This window comes from Halichoerus grypus, chromosome 14 (assembly GCF_964656455.1).
Source record: "Halichoerus grypus chromosome 14, mHalGry1.hap1.1, whole genome shotgun sequence".
In the NCBI taxonomy this organism is placed as follows: Eukaryota; Metazoa; Chordata; class Mammalia; order Carnivora; family Phocidae; genus Halichoerus; species Halichoerus grypus.
Genome location: NC_135725.1, coordinates 74,123,181 through 74,150,183, shown reverse-complemented (window position 1 = coordinate 74,150,183; position 27,003 = coordinate 74,123,181). Strand labels below are relative to the sequence as shown.

The following is a 27,003-nucleotide window of genomic DNA, read 5'->3' as shown; positions in this document are numbered from 1 at the left end:
CCTGTCAAGGCTCCAAAGCTTCACAGAACCATCAGCAGCACAAGAGGCCAGATTGACATCTTTCTGGTCCAAGGAGACAGTGGATTTTGGATGGAATACAATTGCTCCTACATTTGTGTTATGGCCTGAAGGAGTGTAAGAAATCAAAGTTAAAGATTTCCCACCCCTTACAATTTATGTGCAAAACAGACTATGATGAATTAACACAATATATATTAGGGAACATGTGGACAGATAGGGTATTAAAGTGACTGCTGAACTATTAAAAAAAAAAAAGAACGATTTTAAATTAATATTTAAATTACATTAAAAAGCGCAAAACACAAACCACCTTTACTTTTTTTGGTTCAGAGATTGCACAATGCCAGAATGGGGCTGGACATGAGAGAAAAGTGATTTGTATATAAACTCATTGTCTTCCAGCTTTGTGGTGAGAACCAAACCAAGACAATTCAAGTCAAGAATTAATCTTGTGTTGGGGCACCTGGGTGGCTCAGTCGGTTAAGCGTCTGCCTTTGGCTCAGGTTATGATCCTGGAGTTCCGGGATCAAGTCCTGCATTGGGCTCCCTGCTCAGCAGGGAGTCTGCTTCTCCCTCTGCCCTTCACCCTGCTTGTGCTCTCTCTCTTTCTCTCTCTCCCTCAAATAAATAAAGTCTTTAAAAAAAAAAAAAAAAGAAGAAGAATTAATCTTGTGTGTACTGGGTCTGAGTGTCAGGCAGATTAGTATAGTTTTGCTGTTTGACAGGGTTCACACTGGGAAAATGAGATTTATTATTTATTTATTTGTGAGTAAAGCAATAGAAGTTTATTAAGTGAAGATACAGAAAAAGCTCTCAAGGGTGAGAGGAGTCCCGACAGCGTTGCCCACGAGTGAGATTTAAACAAGATTCTAACTCACCTCGGAGAGTGTGAAGGAGGTTGCAATCGGGAACAGACCAGAGCTTGCAAAGCCCACTCCTATCAAATACAAAGGAAAGCATCTCAGCCAGGGTTGGTCTGGGAAGGAAAAGGTACCTTGATAACATTCCTAAAGGACAATCTCTTCTCACCCCCAATAAAGTTTACAGTGGTACACAGAAAAAGAAAACTAAAGGGCTTACGATTTGATGGTTTATAGAAGAAAGCTGCACCCACGTCTCATGCAACCAGATGCCTCTACAGGACTACAGTTAATATAGTACAAGTTGCTATTCTCCCTAACGTTTGGATTGATTGGTGAAGGAAGGGAGGACGAATTAAACTATCCAAGAATAATATTATCTCCTTAAATAGGAATAGCATTTTCTGCTTACAAAGTACTTAAATTTTTTTTAAAAAGACTTTTTATTTCAGAAAATTTCCAACAAATTACTTTTATATCTAACAATTCAAATGATCCTTATAGGAGACCTGGGAGGTAAATATGTAGGAATGACCATTTCTATTTATAAGGAAGGTAGCTGAGGCTTGCAGAGGTGGAAGGATTTGAGTAGATCCTTGGCTTTCTCCTGACCCAATCTCAATTTCTACCCAGTCAAGTAGTTCCTGTGCATACAACATAAAGAAGCTTCCCTTTAAAAAAAATTAAATAAATAAATAAATAAATAAATAAAAAAAAAAAGAAGCTTCCCTTGTCACTAGACAGCCATGTCCCACAAAAATAACTAAATAGAGCTAAACAACAAAGTTATCACATCCTAAGAGCTTTCTGCATATGTGGTGGTAACTAGTAAAGAAAATAAAAGATAAAAACAATAATTCATGCTTACTGAGTCCTTACTACATACCACGCACTGTTAAGGCAAAATGGTTTACAACATTATCTCACCCTACTTTACAGATAAGGAAACTGAAGCTTACAGAGTATCTTGTCTGGGTTACCTAACTAAAAAAGAAAAGCCGTATTGAGGTGTGGAAACTGGTCAGTCAATAAACTATGTATCTGCTCCAAAATGCTAGTGTCCCCAACATGACTGACATGTCATGGATCTCTGGGGTCCCTTATGAATAGAAAGAACTGCTAAGCGCAGACTATCTTGTATAATATAACGGGTGTATAATATAACTGGCATCTCTAGTTTGGTGCGATCATGAGAAGCAGAGAAAGGACACAGAAATGAGCATCTAAGACAAAAGCTGTTTTTTTCTTTTTACCCTGAACCTGTCCTCCACTTAGGAAAAATATCACTGTAAAAACAGGACTTACCAACAAGCTGTGGCCAGCATTTTGGAATTAGGACTAAAGTGGCAGTAGGAGATAGGCCGATCATCCCCAATCTGACTGCAGAAATTATTCAAAGACTTAAAAAAAGGAAAAAAGGGACAAATAGTAATTATTAATAGGCTAATCCCCAAAAGACCCAACTTTCTAGTTTTAGCCCACCCCCCAAGATTCTTCTATACTTCTCTTGGTTTTTTTTTTAAATTTTATTTATTCATCTGACAGAGAGAGACACCGCGAGAGAGGGAACACAAGCAGGGGGAGTGGGAGAAGGAGAAGCAGGCTTCCCGCTGAGCAGGGAGCCGGATGCGGGGCTCGATCCCAGGACTCTGGGATCACGACCTGAGCCAAAGGCAGACGCTTAACGACTGAGCCACCCAGGCACCCCTATACTTCTCTTGTTGTTAAGAGACACTTATGTTCATGAATGGAACTCCAGCATGCTGTCTTTTACACTAGTAGTATCATTACTTTTGCTGTCAGCTCAACGTACACAGGAAAGCCACGGAGAGAGCTAAAGTACAGCTTTGACATATTAAAAGGGAATTAAAAAGCAGAACCAAAGGCCTCTGCTGAGTACCAACCACAGTAGGTTCCTGCCACCCTAAATGATGGCTCTTCCCAAACAGCAAGTGTAAGCAGGGAGGGATAATCATAGCTGCCTTTACCTTCCAAGAGGCAGGCCAAAGTAGGAAATCTAATGACTATTTAAAAGCCCTTACTATATTGGACAATCACTGAGAGCATCTTACCCGGAGAGATTTGTGCAGCTCTTGCATCTGGGAGGTCCTGGTTGTCTCAGGAATCTCTTTATGGAGACGAGCCTCTTCCAAGCGTTTCATTGCCCTGTGACGCAGATGATTACCATGAGCAAACAGGTTGAGAAAAAGGTCCATACGAGTATCCCTAATACTCAATTTTCATTTAACCAGTCTTTCTAAAACAGATCCTCAGTCCTCGAGAGAAAACAAGAAAAAATATGCTTCTTTCTCCTTCTAGAGGCTCTCTTTACCTGGGCAGTGAATAATTAGCAATCCATAATCTAGCGACCTTCAGGCTGTTTGGTCCTTCATGGTACCAGGTTTGCTGATACTGAAAGTGAAATTAAGAGCAGAAATGTTAAGTCTGAAGCATTCCTGCCCCTCTCATAGCTGTCAATTCTCTATTGTAACTGCCCAGAAAAAAAGGTGAAATAGTTCAGTAATAGGATGAAATCAGGCATGTGTGCTTTCTACTGTTTTTATGAACTCTTATTGGATGGCTTCCTGTTCCTTGTTAAAAGTTACATCAGGAATCCTATGTTTTTTTTCCTGAATGGGAAACCTACTTATACCTACACAGGAACCACAAACTATTCCCAACAACTATTCCTGAATGGTGGAATCCTCAAACACATTCCCTTCCCCCTGGCAAAGCAAAACCCGACAAAAGAAAATGAGAGCACCCCTCATTTCCTTCACTTTCATACTGTGAAACCAAAGACATATTTTACCTCTTCTTTGGACTTCTTAGATTTCTCATCATCTTTTTTGGTCTTTTTTAAGGCATCAGTACCAACCACTGAGAGGATATTTCTTAACCTGTAACAAAAAAGATTATAATTTAAATGGAGTCAAGATGAGACTGTGAAAAGTGTGTCTAAGAAGAGAAAGCTTGTCCTATTCTCTCACCATGTAAATGCCAAGCAACCTTCTTTAAGAGTCAAGTTGTCATGCCTAAACTCCCACTGTGATTTCTTATTTTTTTTAATTTCTTTTTTTTTTTTTTTTTTAAGTAACCTCTACACTCAGTGTGAGGCTGGAACTCACAACCCTAAGATCAAGAGTCATATGCTCTTCTGACTGAACCAGCCAGGTGCACCTCCAGTGTGATTTCGTTCACTCAGTCTTATTTGAAGATTCCCTAATTAGAACTATAAGCAATTATCCTATTCAATTTAGAGTCAACTAGCCCCAACACTACTACCACCTGGTCTGTGAATACAGCCAATCTTTGTTCAATGCCACAATGTGCCGGATACTGACTGAGGTGCTAAGTGTACGAAAATGACTAAGAAGCAGTTCTTGATCCCAAGTAGCATACTCCTGGTAGAGGGGAGGAGGGTGGTGGAGAAGGTGGGTGGACAGGAAGTACCAGGGAACCACAATACATTATACTAAGTATTATGACAATGGTATGTACTGGGCGCTAAGGGGGAACATAAAAAAAATACCTAACCTAGGCTTGCAGGGAGGACCAGGGAAGGTTTCACAGAGGAGGTGTTTCCTAAACTGAGTCCTCATTTAGTAAGGTCGATAGGTCAAGAATGGAGAAGGACAGCTGAAGCAGAGGGTTCAATAGATGTAAAGGTCTGAAAGTAAGAAAAGCATGGTGAGCTTGGAATCGCAAATATTTCAATGTGGCTGGAGCCTGGAGCACCAGAGAAGGGCTGGTGAGAGAGAGGGCTGCAAATGTAAGTAGGGGCCAGGTCATAAAGAGTAGTCAGGAGTAGTAGTAGTAGTAAGGAGGGTTTACATTTGAGAAAGATTCCCTGGGGAAGTAGAGAGAAAGAATGGATTGAAGAGGGAATAATAAAAGTAGGGAAATCAACCCACTATTTAGGAATCGTCTCTTTTTTTTTTTTAAGATTTATTTATTTATTTGAGAGAAAGAGACACAGCGAGAGAGGGAACACAAGCAGGGGGAGTGGGAGAGGGAGAAGCAGACTCCCTACTGAGCAGGGATGATAAAAGTCTTCTTTGACAAGGTGGTATTTATGCTGAAACCAAAAGAATAAAAAGGCTTTAAAGGCAAGAGAGGGGAACAAAAACAGAAAAAAATTAAATGGAAAAAAACAGAAAAAGAGTTTTACTATTCCAGGAAGACCCTTAAGGGTACTAAGTCTAGTAAATTGGGAAAGAGTGACATAAGAGATTGAAGAGCATGATCAACAGTTTTTTACTCTATGTTTAATAAGAAGACACTGATGGATTTTAAGCAAGCAATTAACACAACATGTTTGGGGCTATTATAACAATCTAGGTGTCAAAGCAATTAAGGCAGAGAAAAGAGGACATACTGGAGGTACATTTAGGTACAAATCTAGAAACAGATTTTGCTGATGGATTACAAAGGAGGTGAGGCAACTGAAACCTGTGAATGGTAGTGTTATTTGCAAGGAGAATAGAAGGTGGGAAACAGATGAGTTCAATCTAGACATGTCCAGTTTGAAGTACCTACAGGATATCTAGGCCACAGAGATCTGGGAGTCAAGAGAATATACACAGTAAATGATGCCATGGGAGTGGATCTGATTGCCCAGGATGAGTGCGGAATAAGGACAAAAACTACAATTTATATAAAGGTTGGGCAGGGGAAAAATGGGGCTCAGAAGAATTAGCCAGAGAAATAGGAGGGAAATTTAGACTTGGTTTTATGAAAGGGAGTGTTTTCAAGGAGGGAGTGGCTGACAGGGCCATTCTTAGTAAAGAGGAGTTAGTGACCTTAATAAAGAGCAATTTCGATGTGGCAGTGGTCAGTTTGCAGCAGGCTGAAGAGCAAATGAGGGGTAAGGGCCCGAAGAGAGTCAATGCACTAAGTGAGGAGTAGATGATCCTCAAGGAAAAGGGGACCATGGCAGGAGGGGCAGGCTGTCATTCATGTCTCAGAGGGGCTCGTCATGACCAGGGCTCATGGGTCACTGTTCTCCAAGTGCCAGGGGTAGGCAGACGGTGGCATGGAGCACCTCCTCCAACACTGTGCTCTGGTGGAGAAAGCACTGACCTGTCCACTCCCCAAGTTCCACTCTTCTGAAGTACCTTTTGCATCCCACCCCTATTAGGACAACCAGTCCCCTCCCATCTGGGAGCCCCCTTTTCTTTCTGTCCTTTAGCCCTTCCTGCCACCCAGCCACTGCCCAGGGGTGCTCCCTCCTCTCCTACCCTCCTCACCCTTGTGGCCAGCCAGGCTGGGTTTGTAAGATACTAGGTTGGTACAGTGGTTTTTTTTTTCTTGTAATTTAAACAGGCCCAGCATTACTGGTTCTACTTAATGGACATGAGATATGGTAGAGGTTTTAAAGTGATTAAATGTGCAGACTATGCAAATAAGGAAAAAAATGATGAAAGGGAGAGATGGGACAGTGGAAAGAAAGACAAAGGAGGTCCTCATCACTGTGTATGACTAGCCTGTCACTAAGAGACTCTGAAACCATAAAATCACAAGAGGAGTATCATCTGAGGAAAGTGCCCCTTTTCAGTAATAACCCCAAATACTTATCATTATGTTTTATGACACTGACAGGGGGAACGTGTGTGTTGTCTAAATTTTCAAAGTTCGACAACACATATTTACTCAACTCACAATTCCATATTGGGGAGAGAGGGTTCTCATGTTAACACCCTATTCATAGTTTATAAAGAAAAATTAGTAGCAGAGTAAAAAATTGGTCTACTCAGATCATGGGCTAAACTATATAAAAACAACTTAGTTAGATATTCTATTAACATTACCTGAGACATTCCATTAAAGTCTTAGCTACAAGTATCAACAGAAATTTGAAAGTAGAGCTTTGTGATTAAAAAAGAGATCAAATATTTAGAAAGGACACCTTTCTCTTCTTTCAGCAGGACCCTCTCCAAAAAGTGTGATGGGCTCCCCCAAGGCTCTAAGGCAAGCCTTGACCTCTGAGTCATCAGTGGAAACATTGATTTGCCGGGCTCGCTTTCTTCTCTCAAACTCGGCTAACACTTCGGCCTGTCGTTCACTGATGTGCTCTTCAATTTCAAACACCTCTCCTATAAAAAGAACAGGCAATATCAGCATAATCACCAGATCTTCTTCAAATAGGGGGAAAAAATAATTTCTTACAATTCCAGTCTGCATGTCCTCTAGGAACTAGTCCATTATATACTTCAGAGTTTACTGTTTCTCAGTTTATTAAATTGTGCCAAACACAAAAAACTAAATTACATAGCTTTAAAAGGCAGGAAAACTGCACATCATCTTACTTTTTTTTTATTTTAAAGATTTTATTTATTTATTTGAGAGAGAGAGCACATGCACGAGTGGGGGGAAGAGCGGAGAAGCAGACTCCCCACTGAGTGGGGAGCCCCATGCAGGGCTCAGATCCCATGACCCTGAGATCATGATCTGAGCCAAAATCAAGAGTCAGATGCTTAACTGACTGAGCCATGCAGGCCCCCCATGCCATCTTATTCTGACAACCTTACACCTATATAAACACATAACTTAGATGAAAAAGTAAGAGTATGAAGCACCTTCAGCAAATGAATTAAGTAGACACCTTCTATCCAGAAGATAAAATAGACACATTATTTTAACACTTGCCAAAGCTATTCTCTAAAACAGTCCCAGTCTGTGGACATCTACAAATGTAACTAATAAACTGGAGATAATTTCCATGAAAATGCTATCCCTTGATTATAGGCTTTTTTATGTTCAGTTAGCCAACATATAGTACATCGTTTTTGATGTAGTGTTAAACGATTCATTAGTTGCATATAACACCCAGTGCTCATCACAACACCTGCCCTCCTCCCATCACCCGGTTACTCTGTCCCCCCACCCCTCCCTTCTGTAACCCTCAGTTTGTTTCCCAGAGTTCAGAGTCTCTCATGGTTTGTCTCCTCCTCTGATTTCTTCCCAGTTTTCCCTCCCTTCCCCTGTGGTCCTCCGTGATTCCTTATGTTCCACATATGAGTGAAACCATATGATAATTGTCTTTCTCTGCTTGACTTATTTCACTTAGCATAATCCCCTCCAGTTCTATCCATGTCTTGACTAAAGGCTTTTTGAATAATCTAGCAGGTTTTTAAAAATTTTTTAAATATATTTTTTGAAGATTTTATTTATTTGACAGAGAGAGAGAGAGAGTACAAGCAGGGGGAGCGGCAGACAGAAGGAGAGGGAGAAGCAGGCTCCCGCTGAGCAGAGAGCCTGATGTGGGGCTCGATCCCAGAACACTGGGATCATGACCTGAGTTGAAGGCAGTCGCTTAACCGACTGAGCCACCCAGGCGCCCCCTCTAGCAGTTAGTTTTAAAACCCACACTGAATACAAGGATTTTTAAATTTTATTTATTTTATTTTTTTTAAGATTTATTTACTTGACAGAGAGAGAGAAGACAGCGAGAAAGGGAACACAAACGGGGGGAGTGGGAGAGGGAGAAGTAGGCTTTCCGCTGAGCAGAGAGCCCCGCAGGCTCGATCCCAGAATCCTGGGATCATGACCTGAGCTGAAGGCGGATGCTTAACGACTGAGCCACCCAGGCGCCCCGATTTTTTTTTTTTAAGTAGGCTCCACACCCAGCGTGGAGCCCAACATGGGTCTTGAACTCACACCCCTGACATCAAGACCTGAGCTGAGATCAAGAGTCAGATGCTTAACTGACTGAGCCACCCAAGCGCCCCTGAATACAAGGATTTTGATGAAAAAGTGAGAATTACAGTGGTGATGCAACCTAAAACAGTCTAAACAGTTAAAAAAAGTCATTAAAGTGCATGTATATAGAAAAGAAAATGTGTGGGAAGATCAATGAGAAACTTAAGTCCTTTCTGTAGAGAAGTCTCTTTATTTTTTACCCTCTGTACTGTTTGAATTTCTTATGACAAACATGTATAACTTTAGAGAAGATCTCAGGTCACGAGATCGAGCCTCACATTGGGCTCCATGCTGAGCGTGGAGCTTGCATGGGGTTCTCTCTCTCCCTCTCCCTCTGTTTCCCCCTCCACCCCACATGCACATGTGCGGTTGCGTGTTCTCTAAATAAATAAAGATATAGAGGACCATTAGTTATTGACGTGGAAAGCTATCCTCAACAGTGTATCAGTGAAAAATGCAAGTTATAAAACAATTTGTATATGTTTCATTTGTGAAAAAAATGACAAATTTTTACAGCTTTATTAAATTGGAAAGATATAGAGCCAATTAATAAGGATTACAGGATTTTCTACTTTACACATTTCTACACTTCGAGTTTTTTTTAAGATTTTATTTATCTATTTGAGAGAGAGAGAGCGCGCACGCACGCACGTGCACAGAGGGAGAGTGGGAGGGAGAAGGAGACTCCCTCATGAACAGAGAGCCCAATGTGGGGCTTGATCCCAAGGCCCCGAGATCATGACCTGAGCTGAAGGCAGACACTTAACCGACTGAGCCACCCAGACGCCCTAACACTTCGATTTCTTTCAAAATAAAAATATTACTTTTATGATTTAAAACAGGTATTTCATTTAGCGTGAAAAATTGGAAAATTAAAAAGGAGAGAATGTTACAAACCATAGTAGCTTCAAACCAATGCCAGAACTATCCTAGATCTCTGGAAGACAAATGGAATCAACTTGAATCCAAATACACACTGAATAAATTCCTGGTAAGATTACTAACAATTCAATGGAAGAAAAATTGTATAAAAGGTTTTAAGAGAAAGGCTCTTTGGATGATGCTAACCAGTGTAGGCAAAGGATGGCCTTACATAAATCCAAGTTTCACTGAAATTTCTGAGTATAATACAAAGATAAAGACAGACTCACTATTTGCATCTTACCAGAGGTTATGTTAATATTTCCTGCTTCAATTCCAGCTTTAAGTCCTTCTTTTCCCAAAATCCCAGACTCTCCTTTGGCCAGACGCTCCCTCTCCTTCTCTTCCAAACTTCCATAATAGATGTGTGGTTTCTTCACAACAGGAGCAACCAAGTCATCAGGTGCCTTAGTTTTGGCTGCCTGATAAATCGAAGACATGGATTAACCTGAGGCTTAATCTTAGTCATTTATTAGGCTTCCCCAAAGGATGGAGCTCATCCTGAGCTTCAATCCTACTTCTTCCCCAAAGGAAAGGGCAAGTTGGTCATCATTTAAGATATCTCCACTGACTGGGGGCGGGGGCGTGTGTGTCTCTCAATTACTTAGGTTTTGCAGATAGGAAAAAGCTAATAAAACTAGTGAATTACTCTTGGTAATTTTTCTATCAAAGATTTGCTTTGGAACATATTTACATCGTTCCGTTGCAATCTCTTCTTGGGTTTTATGAAACTTCCAAGGCTACTGCTCATCACAGGGGAAACATCAAGGATCACGAATAACCAACGCAATACTGAGGGGGACTAGTTAGTTGTTGGTCTACACGTTTCAAACGTATTCAGACGTAAGGCAATATATATGAAGTTAGGAGGCCTTACTACAATTAAGAAATCTGACGTAGACATAAATCGGAGCCAAGATACTACTCCCTTCCGGAGCTCCGTTTTTGGACCAGTTGGAAGAGGTATTTAGTTTGGGGCTGTAGTGAGAGGTGCAAATGAACTAAAACACAGGAACGCACTTAGGGATCAGGAAAACGCTGCTCCTCTAAGACAGGACCGAGTCTCGCAGCCTTTCACCTCAGTCCTCCACCACCTTAGGCCGTTCCCGAGCGGCCCCATCTCGCAGGAACCGCTTGCCCCCCAACCCCTTCCGCGTTCCTCGCCAGAGTGAGCTGAGATCCGTACCGTGGAGGAGCCTCGTGAGGTAGCCATGCTGAGCTCCCGAGCCGCGAAGCCCCAGCGAAAGCCGAGCTACGTTTCAGACCGTCCACCGCGCGCCCAGCAAAGCGGAACTACGTCACTGGCCGGAAGTGGGCCGAGGGCCGACGCAGCGTCCTGGGTGGCGTGGAGCATGATGGGAGTTGTAGTACGGAAGAGTCGTGGCGCGAAGAGTAGCGTGAACCGTGCAGCCTCTGAGAAAAGCACGCGGAAGACGAGGTTCTGCAGGAGAGAAGCTCAGAGCAGTCTGGGAAGTGTAGTCCAGTTCGCTTAGCAGAAGATTCGCGGTGGGCGCCGGGGTTCCGGGAAAACGCTGAGCAGGCTTGAAAAGAGGTAGGTTCGTCGAGTCGCGCGGCCTGGGGCTGAACTCCGGAGCAAATGGAGGGCTTCCGAGGCCTGACGTCGCTCCTGGCCCTACGAGAGGCTTAGTCGTCCTGGAGCGGAGGGCCATGTTGCCATGGAAACCCTCGCTCTGGACCCGGGAGTGCCACTCTGGAGCAGCGGAGGGAGTGCTGTTCTCCTCCTCTGCTGTCGGGAAGTTTTCCCAAGGGCCTTCTGAGCTGGGTGAATTTTTGGGGATTTGGGCATTGGCAACAGATTAAGCTCGAAGAGCCCTCTAGCGCCAAAGGAAAATAAAGACCCGAAGGAGGAGCCGTGGCCTTCTTTTGTTGTTTGTCTTCAGCCCGGTCTTTGTATCTGATTCAGAGTGAGAAGATGCCTGTGAAGGCGTCAGGTAAAGTGCCCACCGGCAACTCTGCGTGGCCCTGTGTCCTGCTGGGGGCTGGGGCAGCGGAGATGAACAAGACGAGGATTTTGCCCCCGTGTCGGGGGTGGAGATACTTAAAATATTGGTGTTCCTCGAGCTGGACAGAGCCGCCCCTAACCTCGCCAAGGACAATTACAGTAATAATAACTATTGTTTATTGGGCGTTTACCAAATGCCAAATTATGTTCCAGAAACTTACACTGCCTTACCTCGTTCAATCTACGCAACAGAGTACAGAACACGAGGAAGCTAAGGTCTAGTGAAAGATGAAGCTAATTGTCCAAGATCAGTGGCGTGTGGGATTAAAATCTCTGTCCTCTGCCCTTTTTCTTGAGCGAGAACTTTTGCCCTTTACTCTGTACTACTTCCTAGTGGCGAGCTTTACAGTTTGCAGAAAACTAAAGAAAATACAAGAAAATGTACAGCAGAGCTTTTTTCTTTGAAATATTCTTTCCTCCCCTACTCTCTCTTGGAACTTTGGCTTCCTCTACCATTTGTTTACATTGGCTTTAAGATAGTATCTGATTTATTTATTTATTTTAGTTTTTTTTTAAGATTTTATTTTTAATTCTACACCCAACGTTGGGCTCGAACTCACAACCCGGAAATAAAGAGTCCCATGCTCCACCGACTGAGCCAGCCAGGCGCCCCAAGATAATATCTGAAACAATATAAAACAATATGAAATGTAATGTGCCACTGTTTGTGTTGAGAATATCCCCTGTTCTGTTCCAAGCTTCACAGAAGAATATGTTTCTTCTTTTGTATACTTAAGTCTCTAGCTACATCCTAAATAGATGTAATAATAGTTTATACTTGTACATGCTTTTTTTTGTTAAAGATTTTATTTATTTATTTAAAAGAGAGAGAGTGGGCTTGTGCATGTGCGCCTGAGCCAGGTTAGGGCAGAGAAGCAGACTCCCCGCTGAGGAGGGAGCCCTATGTGGGACTGGATCCCAGGGCTCCATCTCAGGACTCTGGGATCATGACCTGATCCAAAGGCAGACACCAAACCAACTGAGCCACCCAGGCGTCCACTTTTTTTTTTTTTTTAAGTAGGCTGCACACCCAATGTGGGGCTTGAACTCATGACCCTGAGATCAAGAGTCTGATGCACTATTGACTGAGCCAACCTGGCACCCCTATAGCTGCACATACTTTAAAGGAGCTTTTGTTTACATCATTCTCATTTAATCCTCACCATGTGACCTATGTATAAGTTTTATAGGAGGCTGACATTTATTAACCAAACTGAAGAGTTTCAACTTCATTTATAAAATAGAGGTAATTTTGCCAGCATCATAGGGTTTCTGTGTTCAAATAAAAATGTAAAGAATGGGAATGGAAAAGTGTAGCACAGTGCTCAAGAAAAGTTCATTTAACTTTATTTGGGTTTCTCAGTTTATTCAACAGCACATGTACTGAGTGGTTATTACAGATACACTCTGCTGGATGCTATGGAGAATATAAAGATGATGCCATTAACAGGTATTAAACTGACTTGGGGAGTTTCATTGCCTTTAAAAAAAATTGTTTTTTGTTAGCATAAGCATTACCTTGGGCTTTCAGCCTCAGGATTGTTCTTTTGAGCCTCTTTGTGTTCTTGTTCCCTCTACCTTACTCCCCTTTCTCTGCCTGCCCTTCACAAGTCAGCTAAGACATCTCCTCCAGAAGGCCTTCCATGTCCCTGTTTACCCCATACTCCACCCAGACTGGATTGGGTGCCTGTGTGGTGCCATTGCATTGTGCTCCATCAGAGTCCTTATTAGAATATGTTGCAATTTTTTGTTTACGTGTTTGTTTTCCCCACAGGCTGTGGCTATGCCTTTTAACTCTGGAGAGGGAGCATAAGAAGTGTTTGTTTAATGAATGAATGACCTATCCATTTAGGACCTGTGTAGACCCTGAGGATAACCCTGTGAGTTGGTGAGTTATACGGAGTTTTCATGAGATTTAGTAAGCTGATTTCAGTATTCAGGAGTGATAACAAATCTGTCACAGTTCTTATGCAGAGTCGATCAAATTTAATGGCTTATGTACTCTCCAGTAATTATACTGAATTAAGATATGTTATTTTAACTTTATTCTCTGAGCTAGAGTATTTCTTTGAATGTGACTGGAGTATAAGATTAAAGTGATTGTTGCTTAGAATCCTCTTTTATAGGCAGCTTGCTCTTTTTTTTCTTGAAGAAGACTGGTTTTTTTTGGAATTGCAGAGTTATGGATCTTCATCATGTAATAATCATACATCTGATGACTTAGAAGTCTATGTGTGAACCCAAATGAGTCTTTTGTATCACCATTCCTTTAACACGCATGCTGACAAATTGATCTTGTATTTGTAGCTGAGGTTTATCCCCTCCAGTTTTTCCTCCTCTGCTATTTCTAACAGCTGATAGTTCACTGGGTCTGGCCCTCAGTGTCGATCTCAGTATGCTGCGGCGAAAACCAACCCGCCTGGAGCTGAAGCTTGATGACATTGAGGAGTTTGAGAGCATTCGAAAGGACCTGGAGGTAAGAGTACAACTTTCGAATCCTTAGGGATATTTAAAACAATAACTTTAACTTTTGAACTCCAGACTCTTTTACCAACAGCTTATTTGAAACCTCTATTTGGATGCTGGAAGGCATCTCAAACTTAATGTGTTCAGTTTCCTGTGGCTTCCCGTAACAAATTACCGCAAACTTGGTGGTTTAAAAAAAACAGAAATGTATTCCTTTACCATTCTGTAGGCCAGAAATCTGAAATCAGTATCACTGGTCCCAAATCAAGGTGTCAGCAGGACCTATAGCTCCTTCCAGAGGCTATAGAGGAGAATCTGTTTCTTGACTCTTTCAGCTTCTGGTGGCCACTGGTATTCCTCGATTTGTGGCCACATTGCTCCAATCTCTGCATCCGCGATCACATCGCTTTTGCCTGTTGTGTCTGTGAAATCTCCCTTTGCCTTCTCTTACAAGGATACATGGAATGGCATTTTAGGGCCCACCCATGTAATCCAGGATAGTGTTTCCATCTCAAGATCCTTATCACATCTGCAAAGACCCTTTTCCATATAAGGCAACATTTAGAGGTTCAGGGATTTGGACCTGAGAGCCTTGGGAGTCACTGTTCAGTCTCCTGCACTTAACATGTAAACAAAAGACCTCTTGATTTCTTCCTCAAGCCAGTTTCAGGTGTTCCCTATGTCAGTATCTCTGCAGCTGCTCGAGTCAGAAACCTAGGAGTCACTCTTGAGTTCTCCCTTTTCCTACGCTTTGGATTCACCCCGTGCATCTCCATGGTTACTACCTTAATCCAAGTTACCATCACCTCTCTCTACAATCTCAGTTGCGTCCTCAGTGGTCTTCCTACTTCCATTTTTATCTCGTTAATCTATTCTATGTCAGGTTTCTAGAATGCTCTTTAAATATTTTCAGATCATGTCATTCCCCTGGAACTCAATGGTTTCTTGCACTTAGAATAAAATCTCAGTTTCTTATCATGACCTCCAAATTTTGTATGTTCTGGCTCCTCAGGTTTCAGCTCCTGCCATTCTTTGCCCTGGCTTCTGTATCCCAGGCACATTGGCTTTCTTTCATTTCCTTGAACACGCCAAGCTGTTTTATCGTGCATGGCCTTTGTACATGTTATTTTCCTCTTCCCCTGTCTTCATGTCTGTTGAAACGTTGCTTCTTTAGTCTGAGAGGCTGCTTGACCCTATTCAAATTAGGGGTGTCATTCCCATCCATGCTGTCCCTCCTTAGGGTCTCTCAAAGCACTTTATTTTAATTTTATTTTTTTTAAGTAATAATCTATGCCCACCGTGGGTCTTGAACTCACAACCCCAAGCTCAAGAGTCACATGCTCTACCAGCTAAGCTAGCCAGGCGCCCCAGAGCACTTTATCCTTTTATTTTATAGCATTTATTATAATTTACAATGATTTGTTTATTGTAGCATTTACATTAGGAACCTTGATTGTAGATACCATGTTTGTCTTCTCCACTGGAGAGCTCCCAGCATTTGGGAAGGAGCTCATCCCTGCAGCATGGTAGGAGCTCAATATGTACTTTTTTTAAGATTATTTATTTATTTATTTGAGAGTGAGACAGAGAGAGCACAAGTGGGAGTTGGAGCAGAGGGAGAGGAAGGAGAATCAGACTCCATGCTGAGTGTGGAGCCCAACATGGGGCTCGATCCCAGGACCGTGAGATCATGACCTGAGCCAAAAGCAGATGCTTAACCGACTGAGCTACCCAGGCACCCCATCAATATGTATTTTTAAGTGTAGCTTATCCCACAGTATTAAATGATGTCCATTAATAAGACTTAAATTCTTCAGTGGCTCTGAGAATAAAGTCTAGATTCCTTAGGATGGCATACAAGGTCCTTTGTGGCCTAGTCCTTGCTCATTTATCTTTATCTTTACTTTATCTTCCACTGTCAAGTTATCTTTAACTTTGATCTTGGTGCCTCTGCACACTTGGTTGCCTTCCACTGAAAAGTCCTTTTAGTATGATTTAAACTTCAGCTGTAATGAGTCTCATAAAGTGTTGGCATACTAAACTTTGATTCTGCAGAATCAGCTCACTGTTGAGTTAGTGTTTCTGCTAAAGGCAATTATCCAATGGGTTTGACCTGTTTTAGAGCAACTTAGGGAGGGATAGATTTGCCCTAAACTAAAATAAAATGAAACCAGTAGAAACTGGTATTTCATTTGTTACTGAAATGAGTTTAACTATATTTTGATGACTCTGGATTCTGAAACAGTCAGTAGTTGTTCATGGTGGGAAGCCTTTTAAATGATTTCATACCATTTGGACATTCTCAGTTTCTCATGGCTTATAAAATGATAGTATCCTTTGCCTTTTAACCTGTTTTCACTAAGTTATTTGTAATGTTACTTATTGGTAGTGTAGACTGGAGAGTAACTCAGAAAGGTCATTTTACACACACACACACATATAAAGTAATACCTTATTTGATTTAGTATGATACTGTGACATTGGCATTTAATGCTGAGTTCATTAGTAAGTGGTGAAGAATGGCGGCGATTCCAGTGGTTAGAGTAGTCAAGCCATTCTTCCAAGGAATGCTAGATAAAACATTTGTTCACTCTCTCAGAGAATATTATTATCTAATATCATCTTATAGTCAGGTAGTAGTAGTTATAGGATAAGTGTTAATCTCTCTTTTCGAAAATATCAAACTGAGGGGTGCCTGGCTGGCTCAGTTGGTGGATTGTGCAACTCTTGATCTTGAGGTTGTGAGTTCAAGCCCCACGTTGGGTGTAGAGATTACTTAAAAATAAAATCTTAAAAAAAAAATGATCAAACTGAGATACTGACTTGGTGAATTCTGCAGTCACTTGTGACTTAAGAGCCAAACTTTTTTTTTTTTAAGATTTAATTAATTTACTTATTTGAGAGAGAGTGAGTGTGCAAGCAGGGGGAGGAGCAGTAGGAGGGGGAAAGAATCTCAAGCAGACTCTGTGCTGAGCACGGAGCCCCATGCAGGGCCAGATCTCACAACCCTGAGATCATGACCTGAGCTGAAATCAAGAGGTGGATGCTCAACTGACTGAGCTACCCAGGTGCCCCAAGAGCCAAACCTTTTACCTGAAAACAAAATGAAACCTCAAAATTCAGGCCTTTTGATAAGATAGCACAAAACCTTGTATTCCTGTGTTACATTTAATTTCATGGTGTCAGTGAAGTTGTTAATTTCTGGTGGTTATTGCTTTATCAGTCCCTTAATTTTTCCATCTATTCTCTTGAATAATACATTTACTGAAACACCCTTTTCTGGGTGCCTGGCTGGTGCAGTCGGTAGAGCATGGGACTCTTGATCTCGGGGTTGTGGGTTTGAACCCCAGGTTGGGTGTAGAGATTACTTAAAATAAAATCTTGAAAGAAAAAAAAGAAACACCCTTCTCTTTCCCTTGTCTGCCAACTTATCTTTTTTTTTCTAGTTTTATTGAGAAATAACTGACATATACCACTGTGTAAGTTTAAGGCATAGAGCATGATGGTGTAATTTACATATATTGTGAAATGATGACCACAGTAGTTTCAGCTAACATCCATCTTCTCATATATTATTTATCTTTCCAATTGCAGCTTCCTGCTCTGAAGCTCTGCCACACACACCCCACTCCTTATCTCTTCTTTATGTCTCTTTAGCAATGTGGACTTTCCTGTCATAGCTGTGATCACCCTATGTTGTCCTTGTCTCTTTACCTATTTCCTTGTTAGACTGTGACATCCTGGAGGGTAGGGGTTATATCTTTTCTCGCCATGTCCCTGTATCCCCGCTTGTACTCTTACTATCCATTTAAACCTAGGATTTCAGCTTATCGTTCTGTAGGCCCTAACCCTAGCCTTCACCCTATGCCTGGTGCATGGCAGGTGCCAAATAAATGTTTGCTAATGGAAAGAACGTTGTCTTAATCCTAAGACTTTTATACTTCCAGACCCGTAAGAAACAAAAGGAGGAAGTGGACGTCGTAGGAATCAGTGATGGAGAAGGTGCCATTGGGCTGAGCAGTGACCCCAAGAGCCGGGAACAAATGATTAATGATCGAATTGGTTATAAACCCCAACCCAAGCCCAATAATCGTTCATCTCAATTTGGAAGTTTCGAGTTTTAGAGGCGGATTGTCTGGCATGCCAGAGCCCTGGAATGGAGTAAAATGATGGCAGAAGTACAAACAAGATTTAGAGAATTGAGTGCATGCAGTCAAGCAGAATGTTTTACCTCCTGCAGAGAAACACTTCTGCATGAGATTACTGATGCTTAACTTTTGCTCTAAGTGGAAATCTAAACTCTAGTTTGTCTCTGGAAAATTGGACTCTATAAAACTTGTCTGATTTTTGTTTTTAAAAATAAATATATTTTTGGAAAAGTGTGCGACACCTTTAATGAAGCATAATCATAGCACTGTTAACCCCCCAGACTTTAAAAGGTAATTGCTACAAGAGGTAACATCATTCTTCCCACCTTTATTGAGAGACTTGAAGCACAGAACACTTCAGTTGATCCCTGGCACTGACTTTCAACTCATCTATTCAGCAAGTATTTTATTGAGTGCGTGTTATGTGCCAGATACTGTTCTGGGCACTTAGTAACATCAGTGAACAAAATCAAAGATCCCTGCCCTTGTGGAGATTAGATTGTAGTGATTTTGTGTAAAGGTGGTCATGCTGTGGGTTTCCAGAATCTGTTTACAGAATGGCTTTGTAGCTAGTCTGAGTGTAATTTGGGGAGGGGGACAGACAGTGGAGGGAAACACAGTAATAGGAATGCTCCTAACAGAATTACCATCATTCCAGTTTTCCTTTCTTTCCCAACTTGCCTAAGAATTTTTCCCACTAAGAGCCAGTCGAGAGGGTGATTGAGAATCATGCTGGCGCCTGGCTGGCTCAGTTGGAGGAGCATGCGACTCGTGATCTCGGGGCCATGAGTTTGAGGCCCACTTTGGGTGTAGAGATTACTAAAAAAATAAAGTTTAAAAAAAATCATGTCCTGTTGTTTTTACCATTTAATTCAACTACAGGGAACTGCCAGCTGTGGTAGAAGGAACCTCTGGAGTCATCAGTTCTGAAGAGACCCCTTAGCAAGATTTTGCCCAATTTTTCTAGGGGTAGCTTAAGGCTGGGTATTAAGAATGTGGAGGAAGGGCGCCTGGACGGCTCAGTCGGTTAAGTGTCTGACTTTGGCTCAGGTCATGATCTCGGGATCCTGGGGAGTCTGCTTCTCCTCCCTCTGCCCCTCTCCCTGCTCCTGTGCTCTCTTCGCTCTCTCGAAGATGGATAAAATCTTTAAAAAAAATAAAAAGAATGTGGGAGAGGCAGGGAAAGGAGGATATATAGTTTCTCTTCTTCCTCCAACCATTCTTAGAAAACCTTTATTCTTCCAGTTTGATCGAGGTCCTTCCATTCTGTTGTTTTAATGGTCTTAGAGACACAGCAAGTCAGGCTCTAGATGGGAAAACTGAGTTATATCACCTTGAAGCTTACAAAGGCCAATATGGAAGGGCAAAAACCGGGAGAAACAAGCCTCTGCCTAAGCTCTGTCACTAGCTTCCCAGCACAAATAGGCACAGAAGCATAAAACATTGTGCCTCCTGAATTTCTGCTTCCCTCCTGATTAGCCAACACTCGGAGGCACTATACCGAGTGCTTTCCGCAGAGTATCTCAATCTTTAACTCCAATGAGGAGAGTACTAGATACTAATTTTATAAAAGGTGAAACTAATGCTCAGCTAATTAAGGGGTAGAGCTGCGATTTGAACCAGGCATACTGATCTCTGAACCCGTTTCTAAACTGTGTTGCTACACTGCTTTCCCAGTCTCCCCCTGCTGGGTCTAGAAGGTGGGGTTCTCAGGGGTGGAGGGAGGGGATGCTGTTTCAGTTCTCATGAAATTTTATCTATCTTATGCTATTTTATCTATAAAGAATGAGGCATTCACCAGATTAAGGGCTTCTTTATTGCCTATTGCAGCTATAAATCCTTTTAGACACAACTGAAATTACATGCATTGGTTCTCTTATTCCTTAGGTCCTAGGGTTCATTCCTAGATTATAGTTAAGTGCTTGTGAAGAGATACTAAACTCATCCAGAAGAGCTTACCTTTAATTTCATGAAAGCTGGAGTAAAAATAATCAAAAAGTTACTATGGTTTGGTTGCCTATTAAGTGCTAGGTGCTTTATATATATTGCTCCTAAATTGAAATGGTACTGTTATTGCCTTTTTTATAAATGAGAACAAAATTAAAATTTTGTCTTTTTTTTAAGGATTTTATTTATTTATTTGACAGAACAAGCAGGGGGAGCGGCAGGCAGAGGGAGAAGCAGGCTCCCCGCTCAGCAGGGAGCCCAATGCGGGACTCGATCCCAGGACCCTGGGACCATGACCTGAGCTGAAGGCAGACGCTTAACGACTGAGCCACCTAGGCACCCCCTATCATTTTTATTTATTTATTTATTTATGTGCAAAAAGGTGGTTTTATTAAAGCACAGGGACAGAACCTGTGGGCAGAAAGCTGCTGCTTGTCATTTTATTTTTATTTTTTAATATTTATTTGACAGAGAAAGACACAGCAAGAGAGGGAACACAAGCGGGGTGAGTGGGAGAGGGAGAAGCAGGCTCTCGCTGAGCAGGCAGCCCGCTGAGCAGGCAGCCCGATGCGGGGCTCGATCCCAGAACCCTGGGATCATGACCTGAGCCGAGGGCAGACGCTTAACGACTGAGCCACCCAGGCGCCCCTATTTTTATTTTTATATTTTTTTAAGATTTATTTGAAAGAGAAAGAGGGTGAGCAGGGGGAGGGGCAGAGGGAGAGGGAGAGAGAATCTTCAAGCAGACTTTCCGCTGAGCACGGAGCCCCACACCAGGCTTGACCCCTGAGATCATGACCTGAGCTGAAACCAAAAGTCGGACGCTCAACCGACTGAGCCACCCAGGTGTCCCAAGCTTGTCATTTTAAGTAGAGTAAGAGGAGACGAGAGTGAGATGAAAACTATAAAGGGATCTTGCCACTTAGAAGACTGACATCTTAAAAACTTAACGGTAATGGCCAATGGAGAGACCACTTATCCTGATAATCACTCTGGGTAGAAAGACATGCATAGAATCACAAAATCAAAGTATTTATTTTGTTCTTTCACATATGACACTGTTAACACATTCCTACTACAGCAATACTGCTCTCCAGGAGCTTACAATCTAAAACAGTCAACATTAATTGTAGACTCAGTGATTAAGGCATTATATCAAATGCAGACTTTGTATCTTTAGATGTATCTTCTGAAAGAAACATATGGAGAGAGCAGGATCAAAATGAAATGACATGAACGTGTAACCCCTGCCCCCTCCCCTTCCAGCTCCTTATAAGAAACCCCTTGTGGCTAGATTCCAAGCCCAGAGCCTCACAGTCTGAAACAGAATTCCAGACAGCCCTACCATAGGAGTAGTGAAGAAACCTTAATTTCTAATTCCCTGGTGGACACAGAGGATTCCCTGTTTGTAGGCAATGAGGGGCTGCGTGTTCCTCCGAGTTCCTCCTTAGACAGCACCTAAGGTTCTGTAACTCTGCTGATGGTACCATAGGTAGCCCTTCTAGCAATTCCAACAGGACAATTTCTCCTCAAAATGTGCATCAGGTCTCTACTAAGTTTCACAACTTCTGGTTGGTATCTCCACTGCCTCAGGAGGGCTAGGGAGATTTCATAAACTGGATACATGGGATTAAAGACTGAAAGAAAGGTAAAGGAAAGCAGAATAAGGGGCCAAAGAAATGGGAATACCGGCTTCTCAGAGATGTGAACAGGGAAGGAGGAAAAGAGAAATTTGGATCCAAAAGAACAAAAGTCAGGCACTAAATTCCAGATCAACAGGGATACAGAAATGAAAGTCAATGAGATCATTATCACAATCTAAGAGCTCAAGAAAGATGGAATTTAAGCTTTCCATTTTTTCTCCTTCACTACCTTCCTCCTTTGGCAACCTAATCTAAGAATTGCTGGAATTCAGGTTTTTCATGACACTCTATCTTGAATACCTGAAGACCTATCCCAGACTGATGTTTCTCCATTGAGTTTCAAATTCACAGCACTTTGCCTTAACTGGCCTTGATTTTTCTTACCTTACTGATAAGGTCATGTTTCTGAAAGGGTATTTTATAGCAGCTCAGGCCAAGATTTCTAGAGAGCACCAGGGTCACTTTTACATTGAGTCATATTTTATTTCTCACAGTTTTATTATTCCTTGGCTACTGAGACAATAATTGGCTATTTACACCTTCATTTTGGACTCTCTCACTACCTGTCATTCACTCCGCTCATGCGAAAGATCAGTACTACAAGGGGTTGGAATGAGAGAAAAGCACAAAACTCTACATGTTGGTTCTCAGATTTTACCCTCGATCCAGTAAGCTCGTAACCTTCTCTTGGTTTAAAGCCAGGGAAGTACACATTCCTCACTCTCCAATATTTAACTGGCACCCACAGAGAAAGTACAAACTTCAAAACCACAACAGAGGCCAACAGAAGAGTTGTGTGTTGTCTCGTGTGCCCTGAGGCACGACAGGAGTCTAGCACCAAGGAGGGCAGGATTTAACAGACCAGCATGGGAAGAGTCACTTCACACAGGTAGTCTGGATTGAGGACCAGGCTGTGGTGTAAACTAACTGAACCGAATAAAAGTCCAATATGATTCTTCACTGAGAAAAAGAGGTTTTGGCCACATGTGATCTATTGAAACCCCCAAGAGTAACAAAGACAGTCACATAGAGAACGAGGATCTGCTTGGTGTGGACATGGATATTGGGGGCTGAGGAAAATCTGGTCATCAGCAGACCATACCCTAAACCTCTCCGAAGAGAGAGCTGGGCTTTTGCCCTCCTGACCCATGACTGGCTGATTTTACACTGCAGATCAAAGGTCTTCCTTAATCTTTGAGCTACTTCCAAGAAACCACAGACCTTTAAAAATAAAGACTAGTGATTTCATACATACTGATAAAAGTTACTTTAGCTACAGTCCTTGGGCACACGTACACACAGCTGGAGATGAATACATGTTTGTGGAATGATTAAGTATTGACCAGCAGCATTTAGTACACGAATTAAGCTTAGACATACTACCTACCAATTGTCAGTTCAAAATTCCTGTGCCCAGTACCAGGTAGCTCACCCCACCAGGTGACACTTCCTTAGTTTAAAGCAGAGATTCTCAAAGCATGGTCCCCTGACCATCAGCAGGGACATCACCTGGGAACTTGTCAGAAATGCCAATTTTGGGGCTCCGGGTTGAGGCCCAGAAACTAGTGTTTTAACACTAGTTTTAACACTTGTTTTAACAAGCCCTCCAGGTGATTCTGATGCAGGCTAAAGTTTGAAAACTGGTTCAGAGGCCAACACCTGATAACAATAACAAAAAACAATTCACATTCTTTTGCTTCATTCAGCTGTGACAATCCAAGGTACCGAAAGTAAAATATCAATGGTTTTATTTTAAAATATCTATTTCTATTTTTCTCAAATTGATTGTCATCTTTTCTTTTTTTGATTGACAAGTTCATTCTAATCAAAATGTTAAGTAGGAATACAAGTTGATGAGTCAGCCACCCAAGAATGCACACACACTTCTGCAAGCTCCAGGCCCATATTTAGTCTCAAACCACCTTTCTGCAAACTACCGAGATTTCAGTACCACACATCACACTGAAAGGCACAATGTACTTCATACTCCTCGCATCCAAAGACTGGAGCTCACTTTTCAATGTTAAGTTTGTGTTCTGGGTTTAGTTGGGCGAGAATTTCCCTCAGCTGCCATCAATCCTAGCTGAAGTGAATCTCTCTCCATCACTGGCCCAGGAAAAACCCACCAAATTCACATACTGTCCGTTAACCAAATAAAAACAGAAGAGTAAAAAAGGAAGCAGTGATCAAGTCATTGAACAGAAAGCGACCTGACTTGGACAAGAACATATAATTTGGATCTAGGATGATGGGGGAGGAGAGGACATCTCCTGAGGGAATCTCAGCTCATTAGAAACAAACAGGGAGGTTCTCACTTCGCTCAGAGACTGTAGGCTAAACCTCTGTTGAGGGTGGGGTGGGGTGTGTGTGTGTCTGTGTGTGTGTGTAAGGAGATAAGGAGCTAAACCTCTGTCGAGCAGGGGTGTGTGTGTGTGTAAGGAGATAAGGAGCAAGAAGGGAAGGTTGGAGTAGGAATCACGTCTTTCAGTCTTGAACCGCTTCCCACTGCAATAGATAAGGCCGCACCATGGAGTTTAACGTTAATGGCAATGCTCTGTGATGTCCACGACCACTGCCTTCTTCCAGCTGAAGAGGAAATATCCAGTGCCGGCCCCAGCGGCTACTGCAATGCAGAGGTAGCCGTTGTAGGTCATGAAGATGAGCATGAGGAAGTAGCTGATGACCACTTGGATGATATGCAGCACTGTTTGCAGGAGGTGAGGAAAGCTCAGCATCTGTTGCCTGGAGAGTAAACAGGGACACAACCATCAGGGACCCTCAGGAGTGTTCAGGCAGCTCTGCAGATCAGGATAAAGGGGGAGCAGTTGTGGTTGGGAGCTCAGCTTGAACTGGACTCCTTCACAGCCATCCTGGCAACTCATGGCTACTTGTGTGTATGTAGGTTGTTTATGGTCCCTGGAAATGAAACATGATAGGGCTGCCTGGATAATGAGCATTGGCCAGATACAGTTATATGTCAGCAGGAGGAACCCTCTTTGGGAGGAGAGGAGACGAAGGAGGACTAATCCCCTAACTTACTCTACCTTGGCTCCTATAAAAGGGAAGCCCTAAACCCTCCCCTACTTACTTAAACATGTTCAGGCCTTCCACCTTGGCAACGTTCACATTCTAAAGAATGGAAATAGAATTGAGGGTTGGGAAGTAGAGTACAAAGTACTTAACCAGGAGTCAGGAGCCTTGGCTAGCCCCTCTGTCGCTCACTAGTTCTGTCACCTTGGTAAGTCACAACATGTTTGGGCTTTAATAAGCTCATCAGTTACAATGGGAATAAATAACATTGTGGTTACTTGAAAGTAGCATATTGATTTATAGGATTCCTTGAACTCTAATTTAGTTTAAGACCTACATTTCTATTAAAACTCAAAAATCTCAAAAAGCATTTGCCAATCTGTGGGAAAGCCAGTAGTCATCCAAATACTTGCATTGACAGAATACAGACATCTGTACATCTTATATTATAAAACAAAATGAAAATAGAGCTGGGGGCATACAATTTGTCATAGGAAAGAATCAATTGGATTCTGTCATTCTTCTATACCTGACCCGAATTTCTTTTAATCTGCATATTATTATTTTGGCAAACATATTTTTTTTCCTTTTTCAATTTGGGCAAATATTTTAAAATATAGATTCCTTACCTTCTTCCACAGTGACCAAGGCTTACAATTCAGAACAAATGTTCATGCTCAGAAGGGTTCCTATCATTCCTTCTTTGGCCTGCTCATGATTCACAACCTTAGCCTCCAGAGACAGTTTTCATCAAGGTCATATAGAATCACTACTAACTCAAGAAGAGGACTGTTGCTAATAAAATAGCTGTTTTGCTGCTTAACTCATCCAGCTCTCCAGAACTTCTGTCTGGATCTGTTCAGTCTTCTTACCCAACAGTTTTGTGTGTCTCCATGAGGATGGTTCCATTTGGTCCTGGGACGGGCATGGAATTGTAGCGGATGCTGACTTGTGACTTGCGCAGCAGGCTTTCTCGGGCTATCTTGAGTCCTTCATAGAACATTGCTAGTAAAAACACTGCCACAAAAGCTCCAGCCATTTCTAAGTAGGGAAGGAAAAGATGGTGGTATGGTCACACATGCAAAATCACTAGCTGGTGTGCTGTCCAAGCTAGAGAGACAACATAGAAGAGAGCTACTCTCAATTTCCAAATACATTATATTGCTACCTCTCTACTTGCACAGGCAGGCAGACAGACAGACAGGGAAAAGAGTGAAGATGGTTTTCAATTAGTGAAAACCATTGTCTCCACTGGAGAACATACTCATTTTCTGATTATGACACAAAAAATCATCTGAACAACAATCACCTTCAGGTCTGGCTACCTGGTGTCATAAATCAGCTTGTTATGACACAATGTAGAATATGCAAAAGGGGAATAAAACAACATTTTTGTTTGTTTTTATTTTTTTGTGACTGTGGTGATAGATAGATAGATGTATTTTTAAAGATTTTATTTATTTGACAGACAGAGAGCACAGTAGGGGGAGTGGCAGGCAGAGGGAGAGGGAGAAGCAGGCTCCTCGCTGAGCAGGGAGTCCTATGTGGGGCTCGACCCCAGGACCCTGGGATCATGCCCTGGGCCGAAGGCAGACGCTTAACGACTGAGCCACCCAGGTGCCCATAAAACAACATTTTAAAGTGTTGACTACTTCCTTGAGCAAAGGGGAAAAAACTAGAGAGATAAATCAAGAAACACTCTTAATTATAGAGAACACACTGATGGTTCCCAGAGGGGAGGGGAGTGGGGGGGGGGAATGAGTGAAATAGGTGATGGGGATTAAGGAGGGCACTTGTGATAAGCACAGGGTAATGTATGGAATTGTTAAATCACTATATGTTAAATCACTAAATACACCTGAAACTAATACAACACTATGTTAACTAACTAGAATTAAAATAAAAACTTAAAAAAAATAAAGTGCTATTTCTTGAAGACATTTCAGTTTTGTTTTTTTTTAAGATTTATTTATTTTTATTTGAGAGAGAGAAAGAGCATGAGCAGGAGTGGGGAGCAGCCAGGGGGAAGGAGAGAATCCTCAAGCCGACTCCAATGCAGCGCTCAGGCCTAGGACCCTGAGATCATGACCTGAGCCAAAATCAAGAGTTGGACGCTTAACCGACTGCACCACCCAGACGTCCCCAGACATTTCAGTTCTAAATCTTTCACACTGTGAAGTGTTGGTAATGATATGAATATACTCAAACTGCTGATTTAACACACTACCTGAACTAAATGCTCC

The 27,003-nt window shown here is 42.1% G+C and overlaps 3 protein-coding genes across 12 annotated transcripts in view; 1 reads left to right on the top strand and 2 right to left on the bottom strand.

The window, feature by feature from the left end:
- The window catches only part of PRPF4 (pre-mRNA splicing tri-snRNP complex factor PRPF4), a 40,466-nt gene extending 29,629 nt beyond the window's left edge, over positions 1–10,837 (bottom strand). For all 5 annotated transcript variants that reach the window (XR_013443802.1, XR_013443804.1, XR_013443803.1 and 2 more), the window contains exons 1-9: positions 10,690–10,837; positions 9,748–9,925; positions 6,790–6,976; positions 3,694–3,781; positions 3,214–3,293; positions 2,954–3,047; positions 2,187–2,281; positions 900–958; positions 2–125 (exon numbers count right to left, since the gene is read on the bottom strand). Coding sequence is in view for 1 of the 5 variants with exons in the window: in XM_078061633.1 (XP_077917759.1) it covers positions 2–125; positions 900–958; positions 2,187–2,281; positions 2,954–3,047; positions 3,214–3,293; positions 3,694–3,781; positions 6,790–6,976; positions 9,748–9,925; positions 10,690–10,716 (932 nt within the window). In the remaining 4 variants the exon portion in view is untranslated. The remainder of the gene's footprint in view (position 1; positions 126–899; positions 959–2,186; positions 2,282–2,953; positions 3,048–3,213; positions 3,294–3,693; positions 3,782–6,789; positions 6,977–9,747; positions 9,926–10,689) is intronic.
- A 51-nt stretch (positions 10,838–10,888) lies between these two features.
- CDC26 (cell division cycle 26) lies at positions 10,889–18,372 on the top strand. 4 transcript variants are annotated; one of them, XM_078061635.1, is made up of 4 exons: positions 10,889–11,055; positions 13,301–13,414; positions 13,909–14,002; positions 17,940–18,372. In XM_078061635.1, exons 2-4 carry the CDS (start codon positions 13,362–13,364, stop codon positions 18,114–18,116), a joined length of 324 nt encoding a protein of 107 aa, XP_077917761.1. In that variant the 5' UTR covers positions 10,889–11,055; positions 13,301–13,361; the 3' UTR covers positions 18,117–18,372. The 4 variants fall into 4 exon arrangements, with proteins under 4 accessions (XP_077917761.1, XP_035977876.1, XP_077917762.1 ...); XM_036121983.2 differs by having other exon boundaries at positions 10,970–11,055; positions 13,881–14,002; XM_078061636.1 differs by lacking the exon at positions 10,889–11,055 and adding an exon at positions 11,091–11,455.
- A 2,726-nt stretch (positions 18,373–21,098) lies between these two features.
- The window catches only part of SLC31A1 (solute carrier family 31 member 1), a 39,048-nt gene continuing 33,143 nt past the window's right edge, over positions 21,099–27,003 (bottom strand). For all 3 annotated transcript variants that reach the window (XM_036121979.2, XM_036121977.2, XM_078061632.1), the window contains 2 exons: positions 25,633–25,801; positions 21,099–24,472 (listed from right to left, as the gene is read on the bottom strand). In XM_036121979.2, the coding sequence (XP_035977872.1) occupies positions 24,271–24,472; positions 25,633–25,801 (371 nt within the window). In that variant the 3' untranslated portion in view covers positions 21,099–24,270. The remainder of the gene's footprint in view (positions 24,473–25,632; positions 25,802–27,003) is intronic.